At 42.0% G+C, this 19,136-nt stretch overlaps 2 protein-coding genes across 2 annotated transcripts; one reads left to right on the forward strand and one right to left on the reverse strand.

The window, feature by feature from the left end:
• Positions 1-2,061: 2,061 nt before the first annotated feature.
• Positions 2,062-10,340, forward strand: si:dkey-166k12.1 (solute carrier family 22 member 13). The gene is made up of 10 exons (XM_018701430.2): positions 2,062-3,880; positions 4,349-4,452; positions 5,484-5,638; positions 6,728-6,896; positions 7,068-7,182; positions 7,571-7,677; positions 7,784-7,995; positions 8,116-8,224; positions 8,316-8,528; positions 8,799-10,340. Exons 1-10 carry the CDS (start codon positions 3,542-3,544, stop codon positions 8,914-8,916), a joined length of 1,641 nt encoding a protein of 546 aa, XP_018556946.1. The 5' UTR covers positions 2,062-3,541; the 3' UTR covers positions 8,917-10,340.
• zgc:110239 (uncharacterized protein LOC550326 homolog) lies at positions 10,168-17,792 on the reverse strand. The gene is made up of 11 exons (XM_018701429.2): positions 17,624-17,792; positions 16,932-16,991; positions 16,748-16,840; positions 15,587-15,759; positions 14,799-15,060; positions 14,511-14,706; positions 14,150-14,343; positions 13,972-14,063; positions 12,005-12,166; positions 10,803-10,992; positions 10,168-10,706 (listed from the first exon to the last, which is right to left on the reverse strand). Exons 1-11 carry the CDS (start codon positions 17,769-17,771, stop codon positions 10,519-10,521), a joined length of 1,758 nt encoding a protein of 585 aa, XP_018556945.1. The 5' UTR covers positions 17,772-17,792; the 3' UTR covers positions 10,168-10,518.
• Between the last annotated feature and the right edge of the window lie 1,344 nt (positions 17,793-19,136).

Below are 19,136 nucleotides of genomic sequence, written 5' to 3' on the forward strand. Positions count from 1 at the left end.
TCTTAGAGGATTTACAAAGGAATAACTAATTATAGCTGGGAATCGAACATTGAGGAGAAAAACATACAATCAGAGCTTTAATGTAACTAAAAGCAAAGCAGTAACAGTAACATGAAATGTCTTAGAAAACACTAATACAAGGCCCAGCAGCTCTTTGGATGTCCTGCAGTGAAAACTGTCCTGCAGCTGCTAGATGGTGCTGCTGGCAGTATCCCCAATAAATAGGCCAGGGCTCATTCATGCATGTGGCACAAAAACAATGTTATTTGGATTCTGTCTGAGGGTGTGGCTTCGTCTACATCAGCAGGTCGCGTCACGGATGCGGATCTGGGTTTTTCATAATTCGTGTCCTTCTCAGTGCCACAGTGATGTCGAAAAAACATGCTCAGCTGACCTTATGATGCATGACATCGCCATTAAAATCATGTGTTCACTGCAAGCGTTGAAAGCAGCCCCGGTACTGAGAGAGATCTACTCACACAGACAAGTGACTGATCCAAACTGTCAGAAATCCTAAAATCCGACAGGAGACTCCGGTGCGGTTAAGTAACCCGGCAGGGAGGGAATCGGTAGATATAGGTGGCTTTCCCCTCGGATGATGAGCAGGTAGAAGCGGTCTCTGTCAAACTGTGTGTGTGTGAGAGAGAGAGAGTGTGTGTGTGTGTGTGTGTGCAGGCCGGGCGGAGCGCTGAGATTTTTTCTCTGCGGTCTGGTTTCTCTTCATCAGCGATGACAGCTCTGGATGATCAAGGTCACCTTAGGTTGGTTTCCAAAGTCGTTCCTGACCCGGTCCACTCCTCCTTCCCTTCAGCCATCTCCCCCTGTCTCTTCCCTCTGTCTCTCACTCTCCCTCTCTCTGGAGCCTCCCTCACCACTGTCAAGCCAGACGAGAGGAGAACAATAGGACTTATAGCTACCGCCTTCAAAATAAAATCAAAAGACACAATGTGGGAACTTTTCTGTTGAGAGTTGCACAGCATTTTATTTTAACAATGTCTAATGTTTTCCACAAAATTCCTTTTTAGAAACATGTATTCACAGCCATACATGCCTGAAAGTACGATCTGAAGTGACTTAAAATTTCAAAATTCATTTACTCAGAAAATGTAATTGTGCTTTTAATTTTAAGGCCGCGCTTTATTTCTTTCTACATCCTGGATAACTCCAACTGACTTGACGGTTTTTCTCTGTGTTACCATCCAGACACCCAAACCAGGACCCACCCGTTCTGGACGAAGCATCACTGACGTCACGAGCACCCACAACAGGAAGGGCACAGGCAAAATCCTGCAAAGCTTGTGGCTCATGATTTCCATTTCCGTTTGTAACATATAGAAAAGAGGGGAGAAGGAAACTTGCTCTTAAGTCCTCCCATAGTAAACTGCGTCTAATTTGGATAAGCTTCCACTGTTCAGGCTACACATTCATTTTTATTTGCAGCAAATAAACACCAAAATCCACTGTTATGCTTAAAGAAAAGCATCTCTCTATCAATATATGAAATTAGGCATTTTTCTGATTGAGTGCTGACCAAACAGAAATTTGATTCCCATGAACGTGCAGTGATTCCCTCCCTCTTGACCAGCTGGGCTGAAGAGAGAGGAGCCATTGTTCTCCAGAGAATAACTAGACATGACTGCGTCTCAGTCCAAACAACCGTTCCTCTCCCCCAACTCCTAACAATGTTGTCACTGGTTACATTCATTTTTCATAAAGTACAAGCCTGAGGAAAGACAGGCCTAATACTAATAATAATCATTCAACACTATGATATTTATAACAATGTTGCAAAGAGAGCTTATAGTGCCCTTGTGCTAATCAGGGGTCATTCTTGTGTTTTCCTTTGGTCTTGATAGACTTATTTACTTATTCATGATCTATCCTTAATGTTTGTTGTGATCAGTGGTTTTACTAATTCAAACCATGTGTTCCTGTGCTCCATGCTACTTAATGCATTACTTTATACATTATGGTGAGCGGTATCAGGTGACTGGCATTAGGCCTCTCCTAAGAAAACAGACCCTTTAGTAACACAGTGTCATCAGTGTTTTTATTGCGTGACCCGCATTCATCAATTACACACTGTACAAAGCCTGTTCATTGTATTTAGTCATCGCACAGTTATTTTTAGGCGTGAGCACTCAGCCATCACCTAGCATGGTTACTACAGAAACAGAAGAATCAGTCCGAGCCCAGAACAGCTCTTATTGTATTTGTTGGCTCAAATAGTTGCTTGGGAGCTAGAATGAGTTATTTCAGTGTAAGACGGTAGAGATCTTGGAAGGGAAAACAGGGGTGAAGACAAACCAGATATGAAGTTTACAGCAGATATTGTGGTATCTTGCCAGAGAACACAGGACATTAGACATTTCTTGCATACAGGCCAAAGCCTGCAAAGGTGGAAGCTTGTTGGAGAGCACCTGAAGCAGCAGCAACAGAGGAAGAAGGCAACTCCTCACGCAGTGCTCCAAGTGACTGTAAAACAGATCATCTTTTGACTGTACAGCAGAAACAGTAGACACAGAATACTGGTAACCACCTGCATTGAGTTAAGTTTCACTGACAGTAGCAGACAAAAGTCAGAGGTGTGGAGTCTGTACCTCACTGTAATTCAATGTTCAAACAGCAGAGGGCAGCAGAGGGCTGATGTGGACAATAGGCACTGTTTTATAGAGATGTTTGTGTAGTATATAATGCAAATAAACAATGGGGTTTGCGCCTTAGGATCATAAATGGCAGCACGTGCGAGTAATGTTTAAATGATTTCTGTAGAAAAAACAGTACTGCATCAAATCCACTCTTACTGAATCACAGCGCCTCGGTGGTGCTGTGACTCTTGCATTGGAACGTCTTTTGTGGGATTTTGTAACGATGGTATGGCCCTGCCCTATAAGTAAAGAAAACATCACACCGTACGCGCGCTCTGCTGCCATTGACGTTCGCGGGTTTCTCCAGATCATCATATATTTCTTGAACCGTTTGGAAACATCCAGAGCATCAAAACAGCACTGGCTGCACATTTGCTGGACACCTAAGTTTTTTTTTTCTTTTCACTTTTTAAATCATAATTTAAACGTTGGAGTCAACGAGGACAATTTTTGCATTTAGTTTTCCAGGCATCATGCCGATACATTTACTTTTCTGGTCTATGTTTGAATTCGATCCTGCAGATAAACTGATGTATCTTTGGGCATCTGTCTGATTTTAGAGCGTTGTCGGCCTCATTTGGTGTGAACCCTTATTTGGAGAGAATCGATGCCACCTCTGGCAAGAAGGTGAAAAATGTGATATTACTTTGTTTTCTTCAGGTCATTTCAAGACTCTTAAAGATGGGTCATGTTGGTTGACTGCAGATGGACTGACCACGGTTGCACATGGGATTTGATTTACCTTGTTTACCTCCTGAACAGCACAGAGCTCCTGACTGCCTCTCTGATTTACAGTATTGTGTGGTAGCTATTTACAGTCAGCCTTCCGCCTCCTTCCCACTGGTTCCTCCACTTGAAGACCCACTCTCCAAACTGCCCTACATTTCCCAAATATGAATTTCGACCAGATCCTCTCTGCCATCGGAGGCTTCGGCAAGTATCAGAAAATTTTGTACATATGGATTTGTTTACCCCAGATTCTCCTCGCCTTCCACATGATGGTGAGCATCTTCACCGGAGCCACGCCGCCGCATCACTGCCGAGACAACTCGAGCTCAGCAGCCGGGAATCAGTCCCTCCTCACCGACACGCTCAGCCTGAACTTGAGCCTCTCGGACTCCTCCTGCTTCTCCTCCGATGTCCTGCCGCTGGGCAACCGGACCGAGCGCGTCCCGTGTGGCCATGGATGGGTGTACAGCAAGGAGACTTTCCAGAGCACCACAGTCACCGAGGTGCAGTAGGCTGACAATGGGAACATGAAATATTGTTTTCAATCAGAGGTGAAAAGCAACTTTAAATATTCATGATGTCACTCTCCTGCATGGAAACAGGTGGAACTGTTCGATTCTACAGAGTAAGAGATAAATGTATTTAATATAACATTTGTCCTCATAGTGAAACTGATGCAGTACCAATAAATCAAGGGAGCTGACAGGAGCAAAATATCTTTATAGGGGTACCACAATCTTTAATATTGAGAACCCTTACCCATAGTCTACCAGATAATATAGGGAATGTACAAAGTCTCCTTATTATGGTGATGTGATGGCAGATACAAGACTGGATTAATTTGCTAGAGGGCCATGGAGCAAGAATGACCTGCCTTTGCCCCATTAATATCCCCCTCCTCCCTTCTCTATGCAGGATGTGTACAGAAATCTAATCAATGATACTCTAACTGTACTGTTTCCATCTACTAGTGGGACCTGGTGTGCGACAAAGCTGGACTGAACAGTCTTGGTTCATCTATCTACATGTTTGGCCTGTTGGTGGGATCTGTGGTGTTTGGAGCCATGGCTGACAGGTAGGCTGTGCTGCTCTATATTAGCCTGGAGCCCTGTAATGTAACCTCTCACCTTGTACAGATACATCACACAGCCAGACCCACAGCATCAAAGCATGGCTGCAGGAACAGACACAGCAGGAGTCTTTGGCATATGTTAGCCATGTGTAAGTAGGGCAGTTAAATTTACACACTAGGGTTTGACTGATACTGTTATTTTGTAACTGCCCTATAGGTGAAGTTTGTGCCTTAAACATCCATGAAAAATATTATAACTCCTTATAACTCTCCCACTAACTACTGTCAGGGAATGCTGACAATAACAGGGGCAGGGTGGACCCAAACACAGACTCGGGAAGAATCAGAGAAGAAACTTTTATTGATTACGGGCAGAGAGGTGGATGAACCAGCAGGCATGCAAACAAGCAGGAAGAACCAGCAGATAGGCAACAGGCAGGTACAGGCAACATGTAATATAATAACAGCAGAGACTGGTATTATAATCCATGGTTGACTGGTAAATGAGGTGTAGGTGGAGAGAGCTCGAGAGACTGCAGGGCTGGTGATGAGTGGAAACAGGTGTTGGAATTCAGAATAGGGAGAGGGAGGAAGACCCGCCCCTACCCTGCCTCTGATTGGCTTACCTTGATATTCTTGCCGTAGCACTAATCGGTCATCACCTATCCAGCCCGAACAATGAAGGCTACTAGCCAATCAGATGCAGGGTGCCTCACGTGGGAAAATCTGATAATAAGTAAAAGAAGAACAGCAGGTCTAAGGAGATGAGGAAGGGAACACGGCCTGGAAACCAGGAGCAGAGGCTGGAGACGAGGGCCCAGGGGAACTGAGGGAGAGACTGTAACAGGGACAATAAATCTGTCCCATACCAGGGAAATTCCTGCAGCTGTGTTGGTAGGAAGTGGCAGTTTTCACACTACATACTGTCCTGTGTTGACTTGTCCTACTCTCTCACAGACTCAGTGACTTATACACTGATTCATGCATGTGCTTAGAGAGCACAGTCATGTCCTCCTCTTCTCTCTCTGTGCAAGGTACGGTCGACGTTTCGTCCTGCTGCTGTCCATCGCTCTGCAGACTGTGTTTGGAGTCGCTGTGGCCTTTGCACCCAACTTCCCTGTCTATGTGATTCTTCGCTTTATAGTTGGCACAACCATATCTGGAGTCATCATCAATGCTTTTGTACTTGGTATTAACCAAACACACACACACACACACACACACAAACACAATGAGACTTGAGATCATAACATTGTTGAATGCATTTTGATAATCAATTGAGATTTTTTTCCACACTACTTTACTGAAGACAAATACAGCTGTGTGTCATACAGATAATTCTTTTATTGAGAAATGATATGATGTGAGGAGGAGGATTAATGAGGTTGTTAATACTAAGAAAAAAACAGACATTGTGATTTAGTTTCAGGTTTGAAAATTAATATTTCTTTATCTCCCTATTGAACATTTTCAAATAGTTACTGTATATTTTAACTTAGTGCTCTCCCATTTCCTTTCAGCTGCTCTCCAGTCAGTATTTAATTTTTAGATAGGGGCTGGATATTTCCAGGGAACTTTGGATGTGGACAGATTTTAGAAGTGCAGCCTAATTAAGAGACTTCCCACCCCTTAGGCCCACAATACCCTTCCAAAAATTCTTTTTTGGCATTTTTGCTTTTATTTGAGAGAGAGAGGAAACACAGGCAGAGAGAGAAGTTGCAGGAAACATGCAATAAGGGTTTCCCTTCCTTTATGTGGTATGTGCCTTAACTGTTTGGCCACAGGACATCACAAGACTTGACAAGGGAGTTTTTCTCACCATCTAAAAAAATGTATGTTTTTGATGGAAATTGTTTTTAGCCATGCTAGTGGTGTGGCCCTAGGGATGACAATGTCATTCCACCACTGTGGTCCAAACTGACATATCTTGACAACTTTTGGATGATTTGCCATGGAATTCTGTACAGATACACTGTGTACAGAAAATGAATCCAGATTTTACTAGCAAGCACAGCTCACAGGGAAAGCATTGGATGAATATAGTCTTTTTAACGGTTCAGACCTTCAGATAATGTACTCTAAGTGTAATAATGTCTCATGCTTTTTGTGCTACCTTCTGCCCAATCCCAGAGCACACACCCTTGCCACTTTTTCCTCTACCTTAAAGCTCCAAACCACCAATACCCATGATTCCTCCTCTCCTCTCCTCTCCTCTCCTCTCCTCTCCTCTCCTCTCCTTTGCCCCCTCTCCAAATCCTGCACTGTTCTACCTCCAAAGGCACCGAGTGGACCTGCACCAAGAGACGCATGCTGGCTGGCATCATCACAGACTATGCCTTTGGCCTGGGCTACATGCTGTTAGCAGGTGTTGCATATCTGATACGAGACTGGAGAAAACTGCAACTGGCTATATCAGCCCCTGGCTTCCTGCTCATCTTCTATATATGGTGGGAGTTTCAACAGACGTCTGAACATTAGTTCCACTGTGTATTCATACATCTCTCAGCCATGAATACATGAATACCCTCTTTGTGATCCTCATTTCCTCCTATGCTCTTATTTCTGGCACTCTCTCTTGCCTCTATCCATCCTCTGTCCCCTCTCTTATCTCCTGTCAGGGTGGTTCCCCAGTCTGCCAGATGGCTGTTAGCCAACGACAGGAGAGAGGAGGCCATCGCACTCCTTCGCAAGGCAGCGCTTGTTAATGGCCGAGTTTTACCTCCTGTTGCACAAGTGTGTCTCTCTGCATTTTACTCCATACGTTCTCATGCTACCTAAGCTATGTGTCTGCTGTGAATAAGTGTCTTTCTCAATTATTCCTATGTTCAACTATCACTCATTCCCTAAAAAAGCTGGGTAAATGTTAGTAAATGTTTCTCAAACGGGTAAATAATAAATTTGCTGGGGACTATTTTCAGCTGTGGATGAATACACATTTGGCATACTAGTGAGTATTTAAAGTAAATTCAACTGCAGTGTTGACTGTCACATGTTAGCCTGTGTTAGTAGGATCAATTAATTGTTGGTTTTGGGGGTTTTCAGGGGTTTGATGGAAATGAAAAGAATATTAGATTTATCCTCAAACGTTTTTGGTTTATGCGTGTGTCCATGTGCACATCAGGTTGAGAAGTGTGAGATTTTAAGCGGAGGGAAGCGAAGTCACACGGCAGTGGATCTCGTACGAACACCTCAGATGAGGAAGAGGGCTATCATCTTGTTCTACATCTGGTAAATCTTGTTTGCATGTGTGCATGTATATGTGCTTTTTAGCGTTATTACCATCTTCCTTCTATCTGTTTTCTGTTATCTCTCTGCTCCTGCTTTGCAATCCCAGGTTTGTGAATGTGCTGGTGTACTACGGCCTCTCGCTCGGCGTGTCCAGGTTGGGGACAAACCTCTATCTGACCCAGTTTGTGTTTGGGTTGGTTGAGATTCCAGCTCGTTCTCTGGTCCTACTCGTCCTGCCCTGCAGCCGCCGATTCACCCAGACCGGTTTCCTGGCTGTTGGAGGCCTCGCCTGTCTGCTAATGCTCACTGTCCCTGCAGGTAGGATGTAGGACTGTGTACTTTCATTGATATAGTTTTAGTAGAGGAATGTATAAATTACTTTTATCACTAGGATCACTTCCCTCTTTTTCTCTTTATTTTTTGTCTTTCTGTCTCTAGATCATCCCAATGTGCTGACTGGTCTTGCCATGGTGGGGAAGTTCGGTATAGCTGCTTCCTTTGCTGTAATTTATGTGTACACTGCTGAGATATTCCCCACTGTGCTACGGTATTTTTCTCAAACACATCTAATCATTAAGTATTTTATTTTTATCCCTCAGGGTAATTTCTACAAAATATTTTCTTTATGTTCTTCATAGGCAAACAGGAATAGGTGTATCCTGTATGTTTGCAAGGATGGGTGGTGTGTTAGCACCCGTCATCAACATGCTTTATAACCACAGCCCCGTTACTCCTCTGATCATCTTTGGTACCTCCCCGCTGGTGGGTGCTGTCTTGGCCTTGGCTCTGCCTGAAACTGCTGACAGACCTCTTCCTGACACAGTGGAGGACGTAGAGAACTGGGATATGAGGTGCTGTAACGTGACTTCTGTTTTCACTTCCTCACAAAAAGGAGAGAACTGTTTGCTTGTCATGCCCCTGTTATGTTCTTAATTCTTATAACACTCTGACTTACTGAGCACCAAAAGTGTAAAAGTGTTATCACAGTTTCTGTGTAGTCTGAGTCACTTGTGAGCTCTTCATCCTGGTGGATTTAAAATCTCACTGCCATGTTTGTTCCTATGTGAAAACCCAGCGTGTGCAACTTGCTTACAGTGTACTTTGTATTTTATCTCCTGCAGGTCGCCTTCTGACAAGGACAATGCTGAGATGTGTGACGGTATTCACCAGTCAGTCAGCAGAACAGAGCAGGAGCAGGAACAGGAGCAGGAGCTACAACATCTAGCAGGCCAGACTTGACAGTATTTGCATGAATGCACACATGCCATTTTTCACACATTATACAGCCTCAACTTTGATACCAGATATAGTACTTCAAACATCCTCTATGCAATAACAGGTCAGGATCTGAATAAGAGCTCTATGCAAGAAAGCCAAACACTTTTCAGCCACCAAACTAGCATGCAGGTGCATGCATGTGTACACAAAGCAGGCATTCAGTTCTGGTGCCAAGGCAAATCAACAGCTTACTGTTTTACCAAATGCAAGTAAACGCACATATTTGTCAGGAATAGTCCTGTTTACAGTCTTTTGCATTTCTCAGAATTTAACATTTTTATTCGAATTTTGAGAACTGGTTTGATATATAATGGACATCTAGTCATGTGGGGAAACTGAATAGACAGTTCCCCTGAAGACTTTGCAGAAACACAGATTGCATATTTGTATATATTTCACCAGCTCAACTCAGACTTCTGAACATGTGCTGATGTGAACAATCAGTCTGGGAAAGAAGATTGGGCAGAATGCCACTTCCTCTCTAATGCAGTACACAAAATCCTGTTGAACAACTATTTTTAGGAATTTGTATTTTTCAGGACATTATTACATTTTGTGCAGATCGTGAAAGAAAAACACTAATATTTTTGTATAGAAGTGTCTGTGGACTGTTTGTGGAATATCTTTGTCGTATCTTAATGCTGTATCGAACAAGCAACTGCCTCGTTTTCTATTTCATGTTGTCAAACCGAGAAATGAAACTAGTCAAGTGAGACTGCATGCACTAGTTACCTATAATGCCTAATGTAGCCTTTTGTTAGACAACTGTAGTTTGTTTGTAGTTGTGTATGAAAACTGGAATGTGACTGTGATCAGCATGTGAAGAGGTACTTGATTTTATCTTCTTTTTTTTTTTTTTATAAGTTTATCTTCATTTTGTTACTCTGATGTAAAATTACCTGCCATGATGACTTGGATCTGTGAAATATCTAGTACATCTTTTTTAGTGTTTAAGGGCTGTTACTGCATATATGAGTGATATAAAAAAAAACAAGCATGGATCAGAGGCAAAGGTCATGTAGGATTTTATGTTACTCAGGAAAAGGGATTTTATTCATCAATAACTTTGAGGCCAGTATGATCTGGAAAATATAAAGTGTGTGGAGGGGATAAGCAGCTCCTCCGCTGCATGAATTTAGAAAGCATGCCTTACTGCTGCCCACAGCATGTGGGTATATTAAATCAACCACAGATGTCACTCAAGCCAGCAAATGAACAATTTTAAATTTTTTTTATTGCATTGATTCCAGCCCAGTGCATTTGCAACAATGCAGCAAAATACAAAACATTATCAACAAATGGAAATGTGCCACAAAATTTGTACAACTGAAATGAAGGCACTGTGTGCTGTCTGCAATAAAACTGTTAAAACCATATTTGAAAAAGCAGATGTGTGCTGTTGTGTAGCATCTTAATTTACTCAGTCACCAACATTTAACACATTATTATCAAGCGGCTCAATATGATGCAAGAATTACATCAGCATTTTTCATTCATCCATAGGCACTCACATACTGTAGTGGCTTTAACACAGAGATTCATATAGAGAGGACAAAAGCACATCTATGCAAGTGTGACATATGTAGCATCAGTGGTGACACCACAGTTGTTATCCTTCATAGACATGAGGATGTAGCCGTCATTGCCCCAGTAGGTGGACCATGAGTTTTTTATTAACCAGTACGGCTCCCCGTTCAGGGTCCCATAACCCACTGCGAGCACAGCATGGTCCAAATCATCAGTGGTATTACCTAAAAAAAACAAAACAACAAACATGCTGTAGATGTAGAGAGGGAAAGACAGTGGTTGCTATAAAAGGTATGAGCACCAGTGAGAGGTAAACTTACCACATGCAGGTTCATAGTAGACACCATGGCTGTAGAAAACAAATGATCGATGTGACGCATCGATACTAACAGCCACCGGCCCGTTTTTATACAGAGCCAACTTAAGGGCCTCTGCATCTCCTGATGTGACGTTGGTGTAGCTCTGGATACGTGCAGTGAGCTCGGATGCATTCACATGGCAAAACCCATTCTGTTCAGAGAGGAAAGCAAAAAATTTTACACAGAACCATGGAGAGTTCAAACAGGGTAATACAGGTTACAGTTACTCTTTCGACACATCTCAGTACATACATAAAAAATAAAAACATGACAAGTACAGGACATTTAATACAATGTCTGCAGAACCAGAATATCTCCTCTCTCTTCTTTTAATCCTCACTCCATGCTCCTCCTGGAGGGATGCAATACTACAATACACACAAGGTTGTCTGATTGGTCTTATTCTTAAATACTGAAATACTACAGTACACCACAGAGGTTGCTAGAAGAACACCTAATTATTTGAGCTGCTCACCCTTATCTGGAAAAGTTTCCACCTACGCTGTACTTGTCTCTACTCTTTCCCTCGAAAGACATTTTTTTCCCTCAGGCCTTCAAGGATCTGCAGGTCTTTCTCCTTTCCATCAATCTGTGTACACTTAAGATGACATGTACCATTCCTATGTGCCAATGAATAATATGCTTCATTGAATACACACCAGACCAAACATTTATTACATGAAAATCACAATCCCTATCACTTTGGCTGTATCAAAGAGGTATCAGCAACCAAGCATGACAGAGCTGCACAAATGATTTTTAAACAAATCTAATTTTAACTTAAGAATGAAAAGCAGCTATATTCATCTGATTGAACTTTGAAATAACTGATAGCTGGAAAAAAATGACTTGTTTAAAAGCTTTAAAAGGCTGTGTTGTCTGTCTGTTTGGTGGACTGTGAATGTGAAGGTAAAAACAACATTAAAATTACAATAATACTTTGCACATTGGTACCTGTGGGAAAGTCTAAGGTGCAGACAATCTGACTCACAGTCCATAGGAACTTGTAACTCCAGTAGTGTCTATCTTGGCAATCACCCCAACGTTAAACTTGTAGAAACACTGCCAAAATGTGTTTGTTTTGGCAACCAACACCCCTTTACAGTCAGCTACATCCTTGGAAAACAATGAGTTTCAATTCACACACATTGACATCACCTCACCATTCCCATATAAGCTCCATAAGTTTCTGTTGTGGCGATGCCCCCATGTTTCATGATCCACTCGTATGCTCTCCACTCCTCCCCTCCATCACAGCCGTTATTGCCGAAACCCCAGGAACAGTCCACCAACATCTGCTGAGACAGGACCTGCAGGGAGCCCGTCTGAAAGACAAGAGGAAGATTATTGACCTGTCCCGGCACCCCATGATTCAAATATGCTGAAATACAATAGCATCAGTTTCACCAGCTTTGTCACCTAATAGCACCAGTCTCTCACAACCTAAAATAAACCGAGGGCTTCATAAAACACTGATCAAAGAAATGGGTTTGACTAAAGGTCACGTAGGAGATGCAAAGAGGACATAGCAAAAAAACAAACAAAAAAAAAAACAGACAAAACAGCAAGACATGTACACAGGGTTTGATTCGAGAGTCTAATGAACGTCTTTACACCAGCTGTTATCTACAGGTTGCTAGGCAGATGCTGTGAGATCACAAAGAGGGAAATTTAAAATTGGCCCCTGGGGAGTTGCTCTGTTTGTGAACCTGCCTGTGGGGATGGGGACACTGCATCACACAGGCTGTGCTGTGCTCTGGCAAAGGCACAAAGACGAACTGCTGGGACCTCACAACAGTACTTTCTCTCTGCTGTACTTGCAACAATTAGTGGAGTACTCACCTGCAGAGAAGTTCATCCAGCCCTGTGGTCTCATTAGTTTGACAAATGACATAACACTTTAGTAATCTGTGTAAATCTACCAAATACCTGAAAGCTTACACACTAAATAGTAAGGTTTGCCTATTAGTCTCTGTTTCCAAAAAGACATTGCTGCAAATTTTGCTGAAATATTGTCAATGTTGATATTTATATTTTATATGCTAAAATGAGTTAAAGTGCTACCAATGGATTAATTGTTAATGAATTATAATGTTACTCGGAATCTCTTCCACAAGGGGGTCATGAAAACACACTCCTTAATGACTCTACTTGGCCCTTCTAAACTCTAAACTTCTAAAATAATTTTTTTAATAACCACCTCCCAAATGTTTTTCACTTTTTTCCTGCATTGGTTGAACGACCTCCTTAAATATCCCCCTTATCACGTTGTGTGTGTGTGTGTGTGAGAGACAGTCAAAGAATTTGGTCACTTCAATGGGGTGCCGTCAAATCCCATAATAAACCGGTCCAGTGTTTGGATCGCGTCGCTTAGCAACACAGGAGAAGGAATGCCTTTGAGCTATGCCTTCCACAGGATGGAGGAAGGCCAAAGCTGACATTCATTCAGTTTTATTTGTTCACACACACGGTCAAGTCTGTCTAATGTGAGTGAAAGTTGCACAATGAATCATTCTTGTGGACCCGCCCCTGCTCTCAAGGGGAAGACCTCTCTTGACTCACAGGGATGCTTTTCATGAGCTTTATGGAGGCAACAAGTGAAGAGCATCAGATGTATATTTCTGCAGAAATTATTTCAATAAAGTGACTGACTCTGGACTTCAACTGTAAACTTTTACCCAGACATGATAGAACAGTATCTTTCTCCACATCAAGGCATTTTATCCCCCAAAAACCCTGGGTTCATGCTTACACAAATGATACTTTCCTATGAATTTGATACTGGTCAGTGTAACTCACTTCACTTTATCATTTTTATCATTCATGCATTTCTACAGCTCGTTAGGCACAATATGTCCTTTGGTTCCATGTAATTTGCTGTGTGCATTCTGCCTAAATCATCCACCTCCCAGCAGGAATTACCACAGTTACAGTTATCTTATCATTTGTTAAAGATTTTGCAAGATGCCAATAACTGCCATGCAAATCAACCAAAACATGAACAGATGAAGCCCGATGCTGAACATCTGTGGCTTAAAAGAGCATAAGGAAGTAGCCCAGTCAGTTGAACACTGGACCAGGGCCAGTCGCTACAGTGCAAGATGCTTCTTTCTTTCTAATTTTTTTTCACCTTTAGGAAGAGAGCGCCCTCTACTGCTCCAGTGGTGGCAAAGCTCCAGCAAGAGCCACATATGGCCTGGTCCTTCACTGGGGTCACAGCACCTGAAAGGGAAGAGCCAGTGTAAATACTAGGACAACCTGCCAGACAGGTGTATCTTTAGTAAATATTTCAAATTCTGTTAATGTACCATAAAGCCTCCAGTCGATTGAATCAGGTACTTGCACCCCTTCATAAACCTTGGAGGGGAAGGGGAGTCCTCTGTTTGGAGTCTTGCCTTGCTTCCTTCCCCTCATGGTGGCCAGCTCTGACATGGTGCGATCTGATAGAGAGTTCAGAGCCAGAGAGAAAGGCAGTCCTGCTCTGTTCTTGGAGTGGACGTACCTACATTAGCAGACAAGGATACAGTTACCACGCCATGTAAAATCCTTCAATTAAAACTTCATCTATATCCACGTTGGACTGCTTCTAAACATGGCTATGTGCTTTAAGAAAAGGTCATGATGTAATGCTGCAGTTTCACAGCTCTTGGGCATTTTTCTGCCTCTCACCGGAGGTTGTGAACAAAAGCGTGCTCCCTCTTCTCATGTTCTCTTTCATCGCTGTACTGACGCTGAAACTTGTCCTTGAAATGGCTGAACATGCGCTGTGAGTGGCCTGAAGCTGAGGTGTGGATCAGATCTTTCATTGGATTGGCCAACATGTGGTGCTCCACTCCCGGCCCAGGAAATCCCCCACAGGTCATCCCTGTGAGGGAAAAGTGGACAGAGCAGAAATGTGTTTTCTTAACACTTAAATTGTTAACAGTCTTAATGTGACTACAGCGGGAGCTCACAAACCTTCAGGCAGTGAGAAGACTTTGGGATCCACATGAGTGCTGAACTCCTTGTAGTCAACCAAGTATTTGTCATAGTGGGACCCCAGCAGTGTGTTGTATCCCATCATTTCATAGTGGAGGGGTGTTGCAGGATCTTCTTTGTCACCTGCACCTTTCTCTGAATGGGTCACCCACAGTGTGTATGTGTTCTTCTTGTAACCCACAGTGGTCACATTCTGCCAAACTTCACACAGGGAACCTCCATAGTACTCCATCCTCAGGAACTTGGGGGGTGGGTGAGAGATTAGAGTATTTCATCTACTGCAATAAATCATGGTTAAATTGAATGTGAAGCTATGGTGAATTTATTTTCAATTTTTGGTCCATGGTGGATGTGACTGGTACACTATGATAAAGTGTACCAGTCACCCCCACAGTCCTCAACACTACTATGAGTTTGCACTGGTGCAAAGCAGTGACTATAACTTAAATCTTACTCATTAGGACTGCAGTGTAACAGAGTCTCTGGAGCCCCTTTACAGGAATTCACCACAGTCTGTATGTCAGGGAGTGTTATACCAGTTTCTGTGATGGCAGAAGCACAAGGCCACAAATGCAACAGCTAAAGGTTCCTGTGTTATAAAGTAATCCAGGACCTGACACGGTGCCATGCAGTGAAAACGGCTTAAAGTCAGCTGCAACTGTCAGTCTTCAAGTTTGTTTATGGAGATAAACAAATTATTCTAATAACTAAGGTTTGGTATTCAAATACTACACTGAGCATTTCTATACATACATACACACACACACCTGGAAGCCCTGCACATCAGGCAGCGATGCCTGTGGTGTGACTGTTTCGTTCTTTGTTCCGTTGACCTGAAAGCACTTCATCACATTCTGCTCCACCTCTGTGGTCTCAGGAGTGATTTTATAAGCAACGCCCCACTGCTGCTCTGCCCCCAGCTGGTATGTCGACACTTGGCCTGTTGATGATCAGAATGAGAGATGTTAAAAGTTGCAACATTATGGGCTCATTTAAAGGCAGAAGTTTCCACTCCTTGGGTTTCAGACCAACACCAAACCATGAATGTTTGCCATGAGAAAGTGAAGTGATTCACCAAAACAGCCACATGACGATAATAATAAAACTGTACATGCTGGTTGTAGGCTGTACCCTGACCTTGGCAGAGCAAGTCTATGTTGCATCTTTCCTTATCAGTCTCACACATGTGAGCATTAAATTAGATCTCCTAATTTATGTAGCATTTACATTGAAGATAAACAAAGAGAGAATCTGGTCAGGTAATCAGCTATGTTTAGCTTTGCTCACAAGGAACTTCAGCTTCTAACAGTCAGAGTTTTTAACAAAGTAACTCAGAGGTGAAGTAGTGTTTTCTGCAATAAGATACTTTTTTTCCCTCTTACTCAAGCTATTTTGACACCCCCTCCCCTCAATTAGTGTTAACGTCCTTACTTGTTAAGTAAGAGTTGGCTGCCTGTACAGTGTTAATCTATTAAACATTTCTGCATAGGACATCCAATATAAACATATTCTCCTCTGCTACAACTAAACAATTATTGCCTTCAATACTCATTTGTAATCATAGCCACCCTCTTATGACTGGGGAATTTGAGTGTACACAGTTTATCAGGAAGTACATCCAGAATTTTAAGGATATAAAAAAAAAAAAAAACAGTTTTGAAAACAGCTTGAAAAAGACAGAAAATACTGCATAACAACGGTTCAAAGTCACATGGATATGTAACATGACTAAACAGAGTAAATTCCCCTAAAAGCGCTTGCTCATTCTTTTTCACTTCTTTGCTTATATCCTGAGTGATTAAATGTTCCAGTCTGGTCACTTTGGTCTGACACAACAGGCTCTCAGTTTCACATTATTAATCCAACCAAGCAGAGAAAATACAGAGTCAGGTTTAAGAGAAACCACCATGGGTCAAGAGGTTTCTTACCATGGTAGTAGTCTATGCGGCTGGACTTTGCTGCCAGATCTAACCAGGCCTCAAATGGCTCCTTGATCTCAGCATAGGGCAGAGAGATCATTCCTGCAATGGTAAAATCAATCAGTTGAGTAATGAGATTAAATTCTGAGGAAAAGAAGGCCTTCATATGTAATTCTTGGGTGGTACTGCTTACCTTTGACATGATAGCTGTTACCAAAATTTGGAGGGGAAGGGACTGCTTTTCCCTTTGCAGCTGAAAACAAACACACGAAGTGTTGAGAAGTGCTTTTCATAAGCTGCATTTCAGGCGTGTTACTGACTTTATTTCATGTAAGAACCAGCAGGCTAAATGCAATCCTATTCATAGACTAAAAATGTAACTGTAGGTAGAAACACTAATGGCTGTCATTACACATTTGCACAACCAATGTTGTTCTTTCCTCTGTACACATTTAGAAGAGAATGGAAGGCCCTTGACGGTGAAGCTTTCATTAACTTTTAGACAATTAGGTGTCATATGGTACATTTCATACATGACGAACTAAAGACTAGATACTTTAGTTTAATTTGGGATCATAAGCCGTATTTTAGGGAATGTGTAGTTACCATAATAAGCAACTCCATTTTAAATTGACATTTTTTGGCAGAAGTTTGGCCTAATTTGCATAAGTCAGCACAAATCCGAATTTGCAGTAGACGTGATTTGCTTGGTTCTTTAACAAAATCATAATATGTGTTCACCAGTGCTGTGTAGTCATTTAGAGCCATTTCTGAAAGTATTATTCAGCAACTTGAGCGATAACGTAGCTATCACAGAGACTAGCTGCTTTGCTAGCATGTAGCTAGCTGAAAACACGAAGTGACAAATAAAATGTTGTCCCTTACCTGTGGCAGCCCACAAAAGAGCAGCTGCAATGAACCAGCACCGCATTACTTTTGTTTTGAGCTCAGAAATAAAGGAGAGAAAGGCTGTCAGACCAAACTCAGACAAAAACACATGACTCTGCAACCTACAGCTCTTCAAATCACTCATTAAATAAGAAACTGCAAATACAAAGTTACTGACGTTCTCTCTCAACCAATCACATTGCGGCGTGGAAGGACGTAAGCCAATCAGATACGAGAGGTGGGGTTTATTTGCAAGAACGTCATGTGATTTGTGTCATATGACTAAACTCTAACTATAGGTTATAAATTTTGCATTGTCGAAAGAAGCCATTCCATGTGTGTTGTACAAATTCTTCTGTTACAATGTGTGGGTCAGACTATTTGCATAGACACTAGATATTGTCATTTTCTGCAGAGATACACTTTAGTGCTGAGCTAAAGCACATGTAGTTCAGCCTCACCTATCTCTAATCTACTGGTATGAGCCTGGTTTTTTTGAAGAGTTGCACAAAGCACACAGTCACGCCATCTCTTATTAGCTTTAGCTGAAGTCTATAATGCATTTTTACACAGATCAGAATGTGCGTTTTTCTGTGCAAAATGTGAAAAAAAAATCACAAAGATGCAATGAGGTGTGGATTGGCCCTCAGTTCTTACACTGCAATTACTTCACGAAGGGATGTCATCCCAGGTTGTATCGACAGGAGAAATGACTACAGCGACCGAAAACACATTCAGTGTACATGAAAATTAACACCATTAACTATGAAATGACATTTTTTGTAAACACAAATGGTGGAAACAAATGCACAATGAACACTGCACCATTCTGACCTTTTGTTTGTTTGCCCAGTAGCCATGAGTTCCCAATCTGTGCATCTGCCTCTCTGTTTTTTGCTTCTTGATCTATCCTGTGCTCTCTTTTCCTGAATTGACACTCTTTGCTGTCCTCTTGGGACATGTCATTCTCTTCATCGCTACCACTTAATTCTGAAAAGTCTTACTTCTGAAAACTCATTACACAGAGAGGGATCCGTCCTCTGTTGCTCCTATTTCTCTACATTTTTCCTGTTAGAGGGTTTTTGTGGAGTTTTTCCTTACTCAAATTTAGCCTCTAAGATTAGAGCTTGTTCTATGGTGTACAGAGTATATCAAAATTTGTGATTTTAGGCTTATGTTTATGTTTAAAGTAGACTTGACATGGTAAATCAACAGCTTTGCCATCAGGTTTGTATTTGACTTAGGTCCCTTAAGAGAGACCTTGGTTTCTCCTGAAATACATAAATACAAAATACATGTATATGTATACATAGTTGTGTGTTTGACAATTAACTAAAACCATGAATGAGTTGCAAGATGATAAAAGTATTTGCTTCAATTGGTCTGAATCTCGTTACAAACCTGAGGAGTGCATACAAAACCTAAACCTTTCACTAGATGTCAGTATTTGACAGAATATGGCCATATGGGGGATATTATTTCCAATCTGCCCTAAAAGACCTGAGTCCAG

This window comes from Lates calcarifer, linkage group LG3 (assembly GCF_001640805.2).
Source record: "Lates calcarifer isolate ASB-BC8 linkage group LG3, TLL_Latcal_v3, whole genome shotgun sequence".
Classification (NCBI taxonomy): domain Eukaryota; kingdom Metazoa; phylum Chordata; class Actinopteri; family Centropomidae; genus Lates; species Lates calcarifer.

Coding starts and splice junctions, on each gene's coding strand:
- si:dkey-166k12.1 (XM_018701430.2), top strand. CDS start 3,542: ATGAATTTCGACCAGATCCTCTCTGCCATCGGAGGCTTCGGCAAGTAT. Junction 6,897..7,067: donor CTGCTCATCTTCTATATATG/GTGGGAGTTTCA, acceptor ATCTCCTGTCAG/GGTGGTTCCCCAGTCTGCCA. Junction 7,183..7,570: donor TTTTACCTCCTGTTGCACAA/GTGTGTCTCTCT, acceptor TGTGCACATCAG/GTTGAGAAGTGTGAGATTTT.
- zgc:110239 (XM_018701429.2), bottom strand. CDS start 17,771: ATGAGTGATTTGAAGAGCTGTAGGTTGCAGAGTCATGTGTTTTTGTCT. Junction 15,760..16,747: donor CCGCATAGACTACTACCATG/GTAAGAAACCTC, acceptor GATCATCAACAG/GCCAAGTGTCGACATACCAG. Junction 14,064..14,149: donor AATCGACTGGAGGCTTTATG/GTACATTAACAG, acceptor CTTCCCTTTCAG/GTGCTGTGACCCCAGTGAAG.